Source organism: Cibotium barometz, chromosome 17 (assembly GCF_041138505.1).
Source record: "Cibotium barometz isolate CiBa-2024 chromosome 17, ASM4113850v1, whole genome shotgun sequence".
NCBI lineage: Eukaryota > Viridiplantae > Streptophyta > Polypodiopsida > Cyatheales > Cibotiaceae > Cibotium > Cibotium barometz.
The window spans coordinates 41568194-41584192 of NC_141062.1; the positions used below are offsets into that span (position 1 = coordinate 41568194).

The 15999-nt window shown below is 38.6% G+C and overlaps 1 protein-coding gene across 2 annotated transcripts; it reads right to left on the minus strand.

The window, feature by feature from the left end:
* Window positions 1-11246: 11246 nt before the first annotated feature.
* LOC147630007 (uncharacterized) lies at window positions 11247-14343 on the minus strand. Of its 2 annotated transcripts, none has more exons than XM_086811581.1 (4): window positions 13102-14343; window positions 12419-12972; window positions 11927-11994; window positions 11247-11628 (listed from the first exon to the last, which is right to left on the minus strand). In XM_086811581.1, exon 1 carries the CDS (start codon window positions 14234-14236, stop codon window positions 13430-13432), a length of 807 nt encoding a protein of 268 aa, XP_086667707.1. In that variant the 5' UTR covers window positions 14237-14343; the 3' UTR covers window positions 11247-11628; window positions 11927-11994; window positions 12419-12972; window positions 13102-13429. The 2 variants fall into 2 exon arrangements, with proteins under 2 accessions (XP_086667707.1, XP_086667708.1); XM_086811582.1 differs by having other exon boundaries at window positions 11247-11840.
* Window positions 14344-15999: the final 1656 nt, after the last annotated feature.

Sequence of the window (15999 nt, forward strand, 5' to 3'; positions counted from 1 at the left end):
AGACGTCGATTATTCCATATGCAGATGTGGGTATGTCGGGGCGCCGATGAATCCCTGGTTTCTGCTGTTATAATGCCATGCTTTCCTACTTGAAGAGAAAAATAGCATTAACTCACGGAATTTTCCCGCAACGTCGATTCGTCCATTGAATTGAAGTACCACACGTTCCAATCACCATAACGATGATCCATGTGCATTTCATCAACACAAATCAACAAAAAAATAACATTTTATTAGTAAATATTAAAATTTACTAAAAAAAATCAACAATTAAATAGAGATTGCTCTGATACCACTGTTAAAACCCCAAGATCTCTTTAGATAATTGTTATGCATAAAACATGCATAAAGCAGGCATAAACTCAACCACCCAACCACCCCCGAGCCCAAGGGATGCACACATGAATAATGAATGAAATACATCATACCTCTACCTTGATGTCCCATACCATCAAGAGGTATAATACAAACCAATAGCATGTAGCTATAGTGTGAGATGGTAAGTGAGAAGATATGGACCTCTACACAAGAGACCATAGCATGAGCCTCCAAGCCATCAAGCTCCAAGCTCCAATGCCCACCAAGCTCCCTTGAGTGTGCCCATGCCCCTATTATATAGGAGGGCCCTCAAGTGACTCTTGACTTTCCATTCCTCATGTGTGACCCTTGGATGCCTGACCCTAACCTTAATCCTTAAGGTTAGTCCTAACCCATGCTCCACTAGAGCTTGTTCCCATGCTCCCATGCTCACAAGCCTAATGTGGGTTAGCCTCCTAGTATATGCACACATAATGTGTATATAACATAGCACACATAATGTACATATAACATACTTCCCCTCTCTCAAAACATTGCACTCTTGCAATGAAAAGAAGAAGAACTGCGCTGAACAATCTCAACCGACTCCCAAGTCGAATTCTCAATTTCCCTATCTTTCCACCTTATTTTAACCTCAGGGATTAGTCAACTAGAAAGTTTCCTTTCCCTGAATTCAAGTACCTTATCAGGTTCATGTGGAACATAGGATAATTCATCGACTTCAACGAGTTCTTGAGGAGTAACTGTGTCATCCTCACCTCCCAGTTTCCCTTTCAATCTATCGATATGAAAGACTGGATGAACTCTAACAATTGGAGGTAGTTTTAGTTCATACGCAACCGTGCCAATCCGATATATAACTCGAAATGGACCACAATATCTAGGAGATAAATTCGAGCATTTTTCCATTGACAAAGTCTGAAAATCTTTAGGAACATAAACCAACGCTCCTGGTTTAAAAGACCAAGATGATGAGCGTCCCCTATCAGCATAAAACCGTGCCCTATCATGAGCACTCCTGATAGAATCCCGAGCTTCGGTCAGAATTTCTTGCATATCTCGCAAGAAATCCCTCGATGCATCAAGCTCGATGTCCTTAAGACCGACATCAATAGGTGCCCTAAGTTGATACCTATCTCATGGCATTCCAAACCTATATTTTTCCAGAAAATTTTTAGCAATTTAATTTGCCAAAATACCATTGATATTTTAAAAATACCAATTTTTAGGATTTCTAAAAATAATTTCTAGAAATTTCCTAATTTTCCCTGAGAATCCCATCGTTCACGAAATTTCCAATTTCGCCCGACAATTCTCAAATCCAATGAAAATTTTCAATTTTAATGGATTTTTCTAATTTTCTGGGTCAAAAAATATATTTTTAAAGGAATTTGAATGGTCACGGGCGCCCGAATGGACACACCACATGCCAAACACCAACCCCACATTTTCCAAAATTTAAAATAACCTTTGTCTAATTTTCCACTAATTTTCATGAATTTTTTGAAATTTTTAATCAACCCCGAACGCATTTAGAATACGAACGGTCAAAAAATTTCGGAATTCCAACGGTTTTCCCGGAATACGGAAAGCCAAAAGTTTTGGGAAAATGAAAAGACAAAAAAAATTCGGAATGTGAAAGGTCAAAGGTTTCCGGAATACGGAAGGTCAAAAGTTTTTCCGGAATTCGGAAAGCCAAAAGGTTTTGGGAAAACGGAAAGCCAAAGGTTTTCCGGAAGTTGAAAAGCCAATATTTTTCAATAAGAAATTTTCAGGATTTTTTCTGAGATTTTTTACTCAAATCCAGTAATTTTCAGAAACTTCCAGGCTTTTTCCCAAGCTTTTTCCTTGAAATAAATTCAAAAGCCTTTTTTTTTAAATAAAAAAAACTCATTTTTTTAAAAAAAAATGAATATATGTTTTATTAAGGCTTTTAGCCTTTTGATTTTTTTAGGGGGGGGGGCGATTTTTCGCCGGCGGCTGCTGCGCAGCCCCCCCCCCCTCCCGTCGCCTGCGCATGGACCAGAGAGAGAGAGATAAGATTCTCTCTTCTCCCTTCTCTCCTCCCTTTCCTCTCAACTTTCATTTTCATTCTCTTTCTCCAATCTCCTCTCTCTGCTAAACAGAGATTAATTTAATCCATTGATTAATTTTTTAATTAATCATATCTTAATCATAATTATCATTAATTATGATTAATGTTTAAAAAAAATCATTTTAAAGAGATTTTCTCACGGAAAAAATGAGAAAAAATCAGATTTGAGAAACGGAGAGGACCCCACGCACACGGGAGAGCATCTCATGCATCAACACGCTGTCCCCTACTGAATTTCAGTAGAAATTGACAGAATTTGATCGCATTCCCGCGGAAAAAACCCGCAAAAAATGTATAAAAATACATTTTTAATCAAAAAAATGCTCAAAAAATTCCTAAAAAATTAGAAAAAAATTTCTAAAAATTCTAGAAATTCAGGGAATCCATCCTCTCAAAAATATCCACCATAAACTTTATGGTATTTTTGAAAAAAAATCCATTAATGCTCGATTTTAACCATAAAAAATAGGAAAAAATAGCATTAACTCACGGTATTCCCCCGCAACGTCGATTCGTCCATTGAATTGAAGTACCACACGTTCCAATCACCATAACGATGATCCATGTGCATTTCATCAACACAAATCAACAAAAGATAACATTTTATTAGTAAATATTAAAATTTACTAAAAAAAATCAACAATTAAATAGAGATTGCTCTGATACCACTGTTAAAACCCTAAGATCTCTCTAGATAATTGTTATGCATAAAACATGCATAGAACAGGCATAAACTCAACCACCCAACCACCCCCGAGCCCAAGGGATGCACACATGAATAAAGAATGAAATACATCATACCTCTACCTTGATGTCCCATACCATCAAGAGGTATAATACAAACCAATAGCATGTAGCTATAGTGTGAAATGGTAGGTGAGTAGATATGGACCTCTACACAAGAGACCATAGCATAGCCTTGGCCTCATGGAGCCCAAACCTCCAAGCCCCCTTGAGTGTGCCCCATGCCCCTATTATATAGGAGGGCCCTCAAGTGACTCTTGACTTTCCATTCCTCATGTGTGACCCTTGGATGCCTGACCCTAACCTTAAACCTTAAGGTTAGTCCTAACCCATGCTCCACTAGAGCTTGTTCCCATGCTCCCATGCTCACAAGCCTAATGTCGGTTAGGCTAACCCACATTAGGCTTGTGAGCATGGGAGCATGGGAACAAGCTCTAGTGGAGCATGGGTTAGGACTAACCTTAAGGTTTAAGGTTAGGGTCAGGCATCCAAGGGTCACACATGAGGAATGGAAAGTCAAGAGTCACTTGAGGGCCCTCCTATATAATAGGGGCATGGGGCACACTCAAGAGAGCTTGGGGGCTTGGAGGTTTGGGCTCCATGAGGCCAAGGCTATGCTATGGTCTCTTGTGTAGAGGTCCATATCTACTCACCTACCATTTCACACTATAGCTACATGCTATTGGTTTGTATTATACCTCTTGATGGTATGGGACATCAAGGTAGAGGTATGATGTATTTCATTCTTTATTCATGTGTGCATCCCTTGGGCTCGGGGGTGGTTGGGTGGTTGAGTTTATGCCTGTTTTATGCATGTTTTATGCATAACAATTATCTAGAGAGATCTTAGGGTTTTAATGTTAAAACCCTAAGATCTCTCTTGATAATTGTTATGCATAAAACATGCATAACAATTATCTAGAGAGATCTTAGGGTTTTAACAGTGGTATCAGAGCAATCTCTATTTAATTGTTGATTTTTTTTAGTAAATTTTAATATTTACTAATAAAATGTTATCTTTTGTTGATTTGTGTTGATGAAATGCACATGGATCATCGTTATGGTGATTGGAACGTGTGGTACTTCAATTCAATGGACGAATCGACGTTGCGGGGGAATACCGTGAGTTAATGCTATTTTTCCCTATTTTTTATGGTTAAAATCGAGCATTAATGGATTTTTTTTCAAAAATACCATAAAGTTTATGGTGGATATTTTTGAGAGGATGGATTCCCTGAATTTCTAGAATTTTTAGAAATTTTTTCCTAATTTTTTAGGAATTTTTTGAGCATTTTTTTGATTAAAAATGTATTTTTATACATTTTTTGCGGGTTTTTTCCGCGGGAATGCGATCAAATTCTGTCAATTTCTACTGAAATTCAGTAGGGGACAGCGTGTTGATGCATGAGATGCTCTCCCGTGTGCGTGTTTCAAAAATACCATAAAGTTTATGGTGGATATTTTTGAGAGGATGGATTCCCTGAATTTCTAGAATTTTTAGAAATTTTTTCCTAATTTTTTAGGAATTTTTTGAGCATTTTTTTGATTAAAAATGTATTTTTATACATTTTTTGCGGGTTTTTTCCGCGGGAATGCGATCAAATTCTGTCAATTTCTACTGAAATTCAGTAGGGGACAGCGTGTTGATGCATGAGATGCTCTCCCGTGTGCGTGGGGTCCTCTCCGTTTCTCAAATCTGATTTTTTCTCATTTTTTCCGTGAGAAAATCTCTTTAAAATGATTTTTTTTAAACATTAATCATAATTAATGATAATTATGATTAAGATATGATTAATTAAAAAATTAATCAATGGATTAAATTAATCTCTGTTTAGCAGAGAGAGGAGATTGGAGAAAGAGAATGAAAATGAAAGTTGAGAGGAAAGGGAGGAGAGAAGGGAGAAGAGAGAATCTTATCTCTCTCTCTCTCTCGTCCATGCGCAGGCGACGGGAGGGGGGGGGGCTGCGCAGCAGCCGCCGGCGAAAAATCGCCCCCCCCCCTAAAAAAATCAAAAGGCTAAAAGCCTTAATAAAACATATATTCATTTTTTTTTTAAAAAAATGAGTTTTTTTTATTTAAAAAAAAAGGCTTTTGAATTTATTTCAAGGAAAAAGCTTGGAAAAAAGCCTGGAAGTTTCTGAAAATTACTGGATTTGAGTAAAAAATCTCAGAAAAAATCCTGAAAATTTCTTATTGAAAAATATTGGCTTTTCAACTTCCGGAAAACCTTTGGCTTTCCGTTTTCCCAAAACCTTTTGGCTTTCCGAATTCCGGAAAAACTTTTGACCTTCCGTATTCCGGAAACCTTTGACCTTTCACATTCCGATTTTTTTTTGTCTTTTCATTTTCCCAAAACTTTTGGCTTTCCGTATTCCGGGAAAACCGTTGGAATTCCGAAATTTTTTGACCGTTCGTATTCTAAATGCGTTCGGGGTTGATTAAAAATTTCAAAAAATTCATGAAAATTAGTGGAAAATTAGACAAAGGTTATTTTAAATTTTGGAACCCATAGGACTGGATAGACTGGACTGATGGATAGTACGATAGATGAAGTAAATCCCGGACAGTAATTGTTCTATGGAAAAAGAATCAATGGCTGTGCCTCTTGATGGGGAAAAAAGCATTGGTTTCTATGATCCAAGTGCAAGTTTCCTCCTTGATTTGACCAAGTGACTCACAGGTTTGGTCGGATGTGTTTGGTCAGTAATGACCCTGACTACGTTAGAGTACAAATATCCTTTGGAGGAATCACCCATGCTTTCCATTAGGGGGAAGTTTTTTTGGGTTCGGTTTTTGAAGAACCAAGGGATTAGTCTCTTGTTTGGATATCCGTGTGGTGGGTGAGGCCCCGAGTGAGGGATCCTGCCCCGTGCAAGAAAAGCTACTTCCGCTTCTAGCACCTCGAATCCGTTGAGCAGAGGGGGTAGGGATCTTTGAGTTTCAGCAGGCTAGATGGATGCAAGCGCGAGAGCTCTCTGTGGCCTCAATGACAGGGTCTAGAGTGGTCTCCTTTGGCTTTGTGTCTATCTACTCCACTAGAGGGAGATCTTGGATGTCATCATCCTCTAGCTCTTGAACATCAGAGTTCAAGATGTAAATACCAAAAGAAATATCCCGCTCAATGATATCGAGTGGGATGTGCTCTTCATAGGAGGTTGGAACAGTGGTAGTGTGGAAATCTTGTCCGACATGAGCTAGAGCTCTGTTCACCGCCTTCTTGTGGTTGGATCCACTCTTCATGCTGCTGTGAAGAGGAACTCCAAAGGAATCCAACTCAAGGTGAAATTTGGGATAGAGTAGGTGAAGTCCTCCATTGCATCGCAAAATGCAGCTAGCAAGTTGGAGTTTGGGTCTAAGGTGGAGATGACAGCCTCAAGGTCTAAACTCTTACAAAACCTAGGATAGATCTAGTCCCCAAGGTGAGCATAGCGAGTGCTGCTAATCCAAGCAGGGAAAGCAAGAGAGAGCTAGAGAGAATAGATAGTATAAATGAGTTTGATCTATAACTTATTTTTATACTTACACTTAAATTTATAATATTTATAATAAATTTATACTTGTGTTTATTATATACTTACAAATATCTATAAACTTATATTTATTTTTATACCTTTTATTTATACTTTAGTAAATAAAGGACACTTCATTAAAATATAATAAATAATAAATCATACCTCTATTTCATGTTACATTATATTATTATTATTATTATATTATATTATTTACATAGTTACTTATAATATTATATACTTAAAGTTATATTTATTTTTAAATTTATATCTATAGACTTAAAAATTAGTGACACTACAATAAAATATAACAAATCATAAAAAATTACTGACACAACATGAAAATATAACAAATCATAAAAACATATTTTATATTTCTAGCATAATTAATCATATTTTTTTATACTTAAATATATACTTATATTTATATTTACATTTGTACTTACTTATACTTATCATTATTTTCTTACATATTAAAGGGTTTGAAACACAGTAGACTTAAAAAACTACAACACTTTATGAAAATGAAGAAAAATTAAATTTGCAACACTTTTAGAGAAACAACTTCTTATATTCACTTAGAAGAATAAGAATTACATTGAATCCACAATCTCAAGGATGTGTGCAGCAACACACTGGTTGCATGTTTTGCAACGTCCACTTCAACTCCCAACCTTCCTACCATCCAACTTAAAATAGAAATTACAAGGAGGATTATTGGACATAAGTTGGATTTCTTGCCCCTGAGGGCCAATGGCTCTCTACATTAACACTAAAAGGGTCATGACCCTCCCAAAGAATAACCACATCAATGAGTGCTGAATGTGTTCCCTCTTGCATGTCTTGGAGCTGAGCCACTCCCCTCGTAGAAGTCAAGATAAAACACATAAACAGCAACACATCAAGATAAAACATAAACAAATCCTAAACCTATGATTATTACTCACATAAAGATAAAACATAGATAAACCCTAAACATACGATAATTACTCACAAGAATTTGAAGCCACTTCACATCAAGATAGCTATCTGTGGTGCAGAGAAGGGAACGTTCATGTGAGAAAAGGAGCACAGACGTTTTGTCCAAATGAGATGAAATTTTAGGAGGAGAGAGCTATGGTGGAGAACAACATGACTGTAAATTTTCATGAAGAAAGAACCACAGTTGTAGAAGATATGGCGAAATTGAATTCCACCCAAAAAGGGGAGAAAATAAAAAGGTAGTGAAATGCAAAAGGAGGGAAAGTAAAAAGTTAAACATAAAACATGGAAAAAAATTAAATTCGGTTTTCAAACTTCCATGTGCTAACCACAAGCTACATCTGACATGAAAGATATGGAATTTGATATTTTTTTATTTTTTTAAGATATGGACTCTATTATTTTATTATCTTAAGAGATTTGGGCAAAGATATGACAAAAAGATCCATGTTACATGGATCTAGAATCCCAGCTCTCGCATTGGTGAGGCCAATCTTTTTTTATTCACTCCTTAAGGGGCAAAATGGAGAGTCCGTATTTTTTCTAATGATTCAAGTGTGATACATGAAATCACAACTATAAATTCAAGGAATTATATTCATAATCATTTTCATAATTCTCATAAAATAAAAGAATCTAGAGAATTTGTGCACAACCTTCTTTATTTTTCTAGTAAATGAATAATGCTCAAAACTCCACTTTTAACATAAAATTTATTATGCATAAATTCATTCTCTAATTATATAAATTTTTCCATAACTTTCTCACATTTTCTATGAAATGATAATACTTAAAATTTTACTTTTAATATAAAAATTATTTATTCATAAATGTCAATTTTTTAATGATAAAGATTTTACCATAACTTTCTCATATTTTCTATGAAATGAAAATGCTTAAAATTTCACTTTTAATATAAAATTTAATCTATTTATAAACTCATATTTTAATGATATCATTTTCTAATGATAAAGATTTTACCATAACTTCCCCATATTTTCTATGAAATGAGAATGCTTAAAATTTCACTTTCAATATAAAATTTAATCTATTTATAAACTCATATTTTAATGATATCATTTTTGCCATAGTTTTCCCACATTTTCTATGAAATGAGAATACTTAAAATCACACTTTTAGAATAAAATTTGTAATGCATAAACCTTCATTTTCTAATAATAAAATTTTGCCATAACTGCCCCGTATTTTCTATGAATTGAGAATGTTCAAAATTATACTTTTAATATAAAAAATAGTATATGCATAAACCTAAGTTTAAACATAAACATTAATTCATCTTAAATCAAGAAAAGCATGGATTTAAGAGGAAACCCATGAAATAAAATGCTTTCCAAGAATGAGGGAGGTTAGGAAGAAGATTAACATAAAAAAGAGAGCATAAACTTCATTGTTTAGGCTTACTCTTGGTTTGCTTGATTCTTTAGCTTGCAAAAATTGTATAGCACTCAAGGAAAAAGCTTGGCCACTAAGGGAAAAGGGTAATCTTCAAGAGAAGAAGAGGTTTAGTGAAGCACCAAAGCTTCACAATGGAGGGCCAATGAAGAGGGAAGAGGAAAATACACTAAATTAAAAATTACACTAGCATAAAATTACCCTAAGATGAAAATACAAAGGAATAGGAGTCTATTTATAGGTAAGGGAGGCCACCAACCAAGTCCAACTAGAATCTAGAGGTTTCCAGCTTAAGTTTGATCCAATTTGGACAAGTTTTGGACCAATTAGGCCCACTTTTCTGATCTAGTTTGAAAGAGGTGAGAGGAGAGATGTCTCATTTTTTTGAATTAAAAATTGGGGTAATAATGGTGATTCTAGGTGCCTCCTTCATGAGCTCCACTCACCCTCTTAAGGTGTCAAAATTCCATTTTTTTTACTAATAAATTTCTATTTTGTACTAGTCAACTCTTCATCTTATGTGAGAATTTACTCCTTTTTAGGAGATTTTCTTTTATTCTTGTATTTTTCTTATTCAAACACCTCGATTAACCCCATTGGCCCTTTAGAACTCTCTTTGGACCTTAATCCATAATTTTCAAAAAATAGGTTCCCTTAGGCTAAGGTGTCAGTGCACATTTCAATTAATTTCTAATGTATATTAGAAAACTCTTTTTAAACTTCTGTTCCACAAAAATTTATCTTAAATTTAAGGGATAACTTTATATGTATCTCAAAATTGTATTCTCTCTCTCTAGAATATTTTCTCTCTAGGCCAAAAACAAAGGAAAACAATGTTTTCTTGCATTCTGAAATAGGGGATGATTACAAGGGAGTAAGAGGAGAACTTATATATCTTTTTGGGGTTGAGGAGGAACCTTACATCCATTTTGAAGAGGGAAAAATGATTACAAGAGACTCAAGGAGAGATTCTTATATCTTTGCATCTCAAAAGCTGGAGGGAGGAATCTTACACCTAATATGTTTCCCTAAGATGTATTGCATCATTGTTTCTCATATGTAAGAAGTGGACTCCCTGTATGTATCTGTTAGACATATTACTCGAGATTGTAGAATTGTTGTGAGTGCAGAACTTAGTGCAAGTGTCATTTGGGTAGGAGAATACCAATTCTATTACAAGTGAAATTATTGCACATAACTATGCTATCCAACATTTTGAGTGTCAAAAGTTGGCTAAGAACAACTTCCATGCAAGTTTAGGATCAAAGATTTCCTTAGGGAAAAAGAGTATTGGGAGTTCACTGGCTCTCTTTTAGTGTGTCAACTCTATAATTGTCATATACATGAAATACTTGAAGATGTGCGGGATGTTGTGGTGCAGTAGTATTGTTTTTGGTTATGCTTCCTTCCACCGGAGTGTAAGCAAGTATCATGATCTATTTGCAATGATTTGTTAATGGATGGCATGCGGATAGCGTAGTTTTTTCATACCATGGAGTTAGTGCAAGCAAGTATTATGATCTATCTGTGCCGATTCATTTGCGGATGGTGTGGATAGTGGAGTTTTGTCAAACCATTCTTTGGGATGTTCCTCCAAAAGGATACCAAGTGGACTGCAGTGTTTCTTCATGGACAGGCGGACAGGCAGACAGTGTTGAATAGGGAAAAAATTGGTCATCCCCACATCTCTTTGTAGGTTTTTGTGCTGATACGGCAACGTAGGCGGGATGTGAGCCGTCACACTGGATGCAAAGTGGTCTTGCAATGTTTGGGGTCTTGGGTGCCTTGGATGAGATTTTCTGGGATAGGCACTTGAAATAACCATCATAAAGCTGAGGACACGTGCAATAATGTAGACTGTGACACACACCTGTGTTCAGGTAGCCCTACAAGGCAGCCACAACACATATGGGTGGTATGCAAGTGGGCAACACAAGATGGGCGTAGGCGGCGTCAGGGTAGCAATTCTAGCTAGTACATGGCAATTGGCTAAGAGACCTGCAATCATGGGGCTATCCTCAGTAGAGGTGGCCAACCAACACACATGGGAGGGTATATAAGCATGCACATGTATTCACCATTTTCCATCAGCATTTCTCTAGCATTCCAGTCCTACATACGGTGATTTTCCGGTGTAAGGGCGCTAAGTAGTTAACATTTTTAGTCCTCTTTTGTACTTGGAAAATTCAGTTGTAACATTTTTCTTGAGTTTGATACAATACAATAGTTTTAGGACTATTGTGTGTGCTGCATGTTTGAGATCAACTACTTACTTTCTTCTCTCTTTACCCTTTAAACACTGATTACAATCTAATTGGCTAGATTAAGCTAGTTCCCTAACCTCGGAAATTAGCAGCCCTAGCGTAGAGCTCTTGTGCCTGTGTGCTGGTTTCCCTTAAATCACAATAATATGAGCACACGCTAATTTACCTATGTAAAGAAGCTCATCAACTTGGTGATGGATGGCAGCCAATCTGCAGAAGAAGCATTCTTTGAAGATTGGTAGACTATACCAAGTTTCAGGTTGTCTTTCTCTTGGCAGCCTTGCCCTCCAGTACATGGCGCTCCTTCATCACCACCACAATCTTCAGTGGGTTAATCAAACAGTTTATTGGAAAAACTGAGAGGCTCAACTAGAACCACTTCATCAGTAGTCAAACCAATGGCTATGAATACACAGTTATCTTAACCTTCAAGAAGAACCCTGGTCAGCGACACATCACATTACCATGGCCGTTGGATTATTCTATCCATCTTGAAGTTAAATATACCACGGGGTCTGGTAAGATAACATACAACTTCCAAATGGTCAAATCATTTCCATTAACAAGATCTACTATGTGCCAGTTCTTGCTAAGAACTTACCATTGAGTTTCATCATATTGTTGTGCGATTAAGGAGAACCTTGAATCTGGTCAACAAATCAACTTAACCTGCAAACAAAAAGGCAAATTATATCATGGTAGGCCTCCATAGCTGTAAGCCAGCCAGACCACAACCCAGCTTGAGACACTCCAGTGGCACTACCAATTCGGTCTCCCTCGTACTAAAGCCCTCAAAACAGATGCAGCAACACCACATGGTTGATGGAATCCTCTTTCAATTAACTCCAATAGACACATGTGAAGATTGCATGCTAGGGAAGTTTACTCGAAAGAGTTTTCCACACTCAAGCTCTAAAACACATCAACCAGATCACAATACGCTGACTCAGGCAACCATGGTGCATGAATCCTTATCCTATTCAGCTGGCACGTATGAAGGTGCTCCCTCTACTAGTGCCTACCATGAAGATGCAAATAATGTTCCCTCACCCAGTGCCTACCATGAAGATGCAAACAATGTTCCCTCACCCACCTGAGCTGGACACATGGAACCTCCTTCCTCATCAAGTTTACCATTGCGATCGCGCCCCCTCAATGACTTCTTCACATGAGGACCCACAGTCACATTCTCCTGCCTCCCGATGCCGTGCTCCCAGGTATCGCAACAACTATGACATACTTGGTGAAGCACATGTTGCTGAGATGCTTGAGACCCCACAATCTTCCCTTGAAAACGACCTCGACCCTGGTGATGCTCTGACTGTGCACACTTGAGACAAATTTATGGAAGACCGCCATGGATGATGAGTATCACTTGCTGCAGCAAAACAGGACTTGGACATTAGTGGACCGGCCACCAAACCATCGGCTTGTGACTTGCAAACAGCTCCTTCGACACAAATAAAATCCAGATGGCTCTGTTGCTCGTTCCAAAGGGTGCCTCGTTGTCGTGGATTCACACAAGTCCAGGGTATCAATTCTACCAAGACCTTTTGCCCTGTTGATCTGAGCATGACTCGCTCCTTATACGGCCTCAAGCAGCCTCCCCGTCTTTTCGTACCTTAAGTTTAATACCAAGTGCTGTTGCTGCAAGAGATGCAAAAGTCACTCACGTAATAAAGCCTATTAGCTGGTTTGAAGTACAACACAAATACCGCTTAATGAATCAACATATCAAATGTCACCACCTTGTATGGCCACAAATTCCTCTACTACCTGTGTGACAGCCTAGTTCTCAGATTGAGTTAAAGCTAGTTCTGCTAATTTCTACAATAGCATAGAATTATTCCACTTTGATTCTTATGTGCCCAAATATAGCTGCCAACCGATGTGAACCTGCAGAAGTGCATTGCGAAGGTTATGATAGGCCCAAATGAAAGAAAGAACTAGGAATTTTTTATACCAAAATAATACTTGACAACAATGAACAGAAGATGACACAGTTAATCAAAAGTATAATTGATCCTTTCTCAATTTCTCCATATTTACAATTGGAGTGCCAATTAAGGTGAGCCAGAGTTTAGATTACTAATCTTTTCTTTGCCTAGCAGCATGCAGTAGCCTTGGGGCCCCTGTGCTTGTTGAAGAGGGTGGTCTTCTTGGAGGAAGGCGGCTTGAAGAGGGTGGAGGAAGGCAGCTCATGCGGGCGGAGGACGTGGATGGTGTGCTGCCTTTTGGCAGTCTCCTCTCGCTCATAGCTCAGCTTCAACCTGCGCTTGGCAGACTCCAGCTTCTCCTCGTAGCTGCTGCTGCTGCTGTATGATGAAGTTGTTGTTGATTTCTTAACCTCTGATTCCACTGTTGATGGGGGAGCCATCTTTTGGACGGAATATGCTGCCTTTGTGACTTCTTGCAGCTGCATGTGGGTGCCCTCCTCAAAGCCAGTACGCTGTGCGAGAGCATAATCATGGTCGATAAGCCTTTTCCAAGCCTTCACCATCCGCTTGGCGAGGGCTGCCACGCACCGCGAGGGGTGCTTGCGCAGGCCGTTCACCACCTTCCCGACCTGTGTTGCTTTGAGGAGGTCCAAGGTCATGTGCAACCCCTCCAGCTCTTGCAGCGCCTCCAGAGTATTCAGGGGGCCTTCTGACTCAAATTTGACGAGTTTTGCTTTGATGGCCAGCACGCTTTCATCCAGTAGGGGCTCTACCACTGTAGAGGTCATGGTGGTGCTCTGTGGCGCAGGAAGCTGGGGAGGAGAAGATGGTGCTGGCATCTTCTCAGGCGCGTAGAGCATCTGCGCCAGGCGGTCTCTCCTTGCGGCCAAGCCTTGCGGGTCCTTCTGGTAGGCCACGGCGATGGCTCTCTCGCAGGCGGCCCACACATCCTCTGGTCCGTTTCCTAGCATCATCGCCTCCACGACGAGCTGCTCGCTTTGCTTTTGCTTCGCTTTGTAGCCTTGCCTTTCTTCTTGCCCTGCCTTTCTTCTCTTCTTTTTCTTCTTCTTCTGCGTCTACTTTGCTTTGCTGTGCTTTGAAGCTGTCTGTGCCTCGAGCGCGGCTCTTAAATACCTCTTCGCCACGCGGCTTTCTAGATACAACGCTAACCGCGGGTACTTTTTTCCTTTTTCTTTTTTTTCTTTTTGGGTCCTTGCGCATTTATATATATATATATAAGCCTTTCTTCAAGTAGAGCCTTGATTACACCTTTGTGTTATTTTAAGGTTATGATGAATACACACACACACACACAAGCTGTGGTGAGGTTGGTTTGAGGGAAGAGAACGAGGTCCCATGTTCAATCTCTACTCACCAAAGTCCTTTCCCCACATATGAATCCTTATTTGAGTACCATCTCCTCACTCACAAAGAAATAAAAAGGGTTATGAGTGATGATTACAAAACACAAGGTGTGGTGGGGTTGGTTTAAGGGGGAAAGCTAAGAAGAACGAGATCCCATGTTCAATCCTTGCTCACCACACAGCATCCCCAAGTCCGTCTCCTCACAAAGAAATAAAAAGGGTTATGAGTAGATAGTAAGATTGCTTTTGGAAAGGGCCTCAGGAGATAGAAATCATGTTTTTGTTTTTAAAAGCTTCCGAGAAATGTGCAGGTTTTCCCTCAGCATTGTTTCTAATCTCCAAATAGGAGCTAGGAAAAGCATGGTTTGTATAAAAGAAGTATAAGCTCTTGAGAGACAGGCTTTGGCTCTGAAAGGCATGCTTTGTATAAGACCTGCCTACGATGGGTCTGACCCTCTCAGACAAACCTTCGGCGGCGGGTCAATTAGTGAATGGTCTAAATCGTTGCTCACATATGTTAGTGCCTATGACATATGCACATGCACATAGGACATGGGTCTGGCCCCCACTCTTAAAAGGGGAAATGTATGAATATAATTATTTTCCCATTTTCAGCATATATACATACATACATACGCACACACGCACATACATTCTTTTAATATATATATATATTTATTTATTTATAATTATATATATGTATAATTCTCTCTCTCTCTCTCTCTCTCTCTCTCTCTCTCTCTCTCTCTCTCTCTCTCTCTCTCTACCACAATTGTTATGTTTTATCTTGGGGAACCTTACCTTTTGGAAGCCAGTTTTTGTTGAGGGGTTTATTTTTCCTACCCATAGCATGGAGTCCCCGTTTGTCAACCTCTGTGCTAATCTTATGTTCCTCTGGTTTAGGAGGAGGTTGAGGGGGGAACTTGATAGGATAGTTTTCCATGAAATGGTTGACATTAGCTCCACAATGAAAGCATGTATTTGGAAGCTTCTTGTAGACTAATGGCTGGTCAATGGAATATCGAGTCCTTGGTGAAATTGTCAAGCTAGTTGGCAATTTGTGGTTAATGTCCAATGAGGATTGAGATCATCCAAGGTTCCAGTGCCCAGCTGCTTGCCTAGAGGGTGCACTATGAGTTTTAGAGCGGACAAAGATGTAAGGGTAGGTTGGGGAGCTCCACCCACACGGAAGGTAATGAAGGGTTTGGGCCCAGAGGAGAAAAGTCTGGTGACCACCTAAACAAAGAGAGCGGGGAATTTTTGAGCATCCACTGCCCAGCTCCCAGGACATTCAAAGCCATTTGTTTTGTTTTAAACAGAAACAATAGTAATTGTTTGGTAGAAATTAAGTCTTCTATACCTCCAATCCCCTC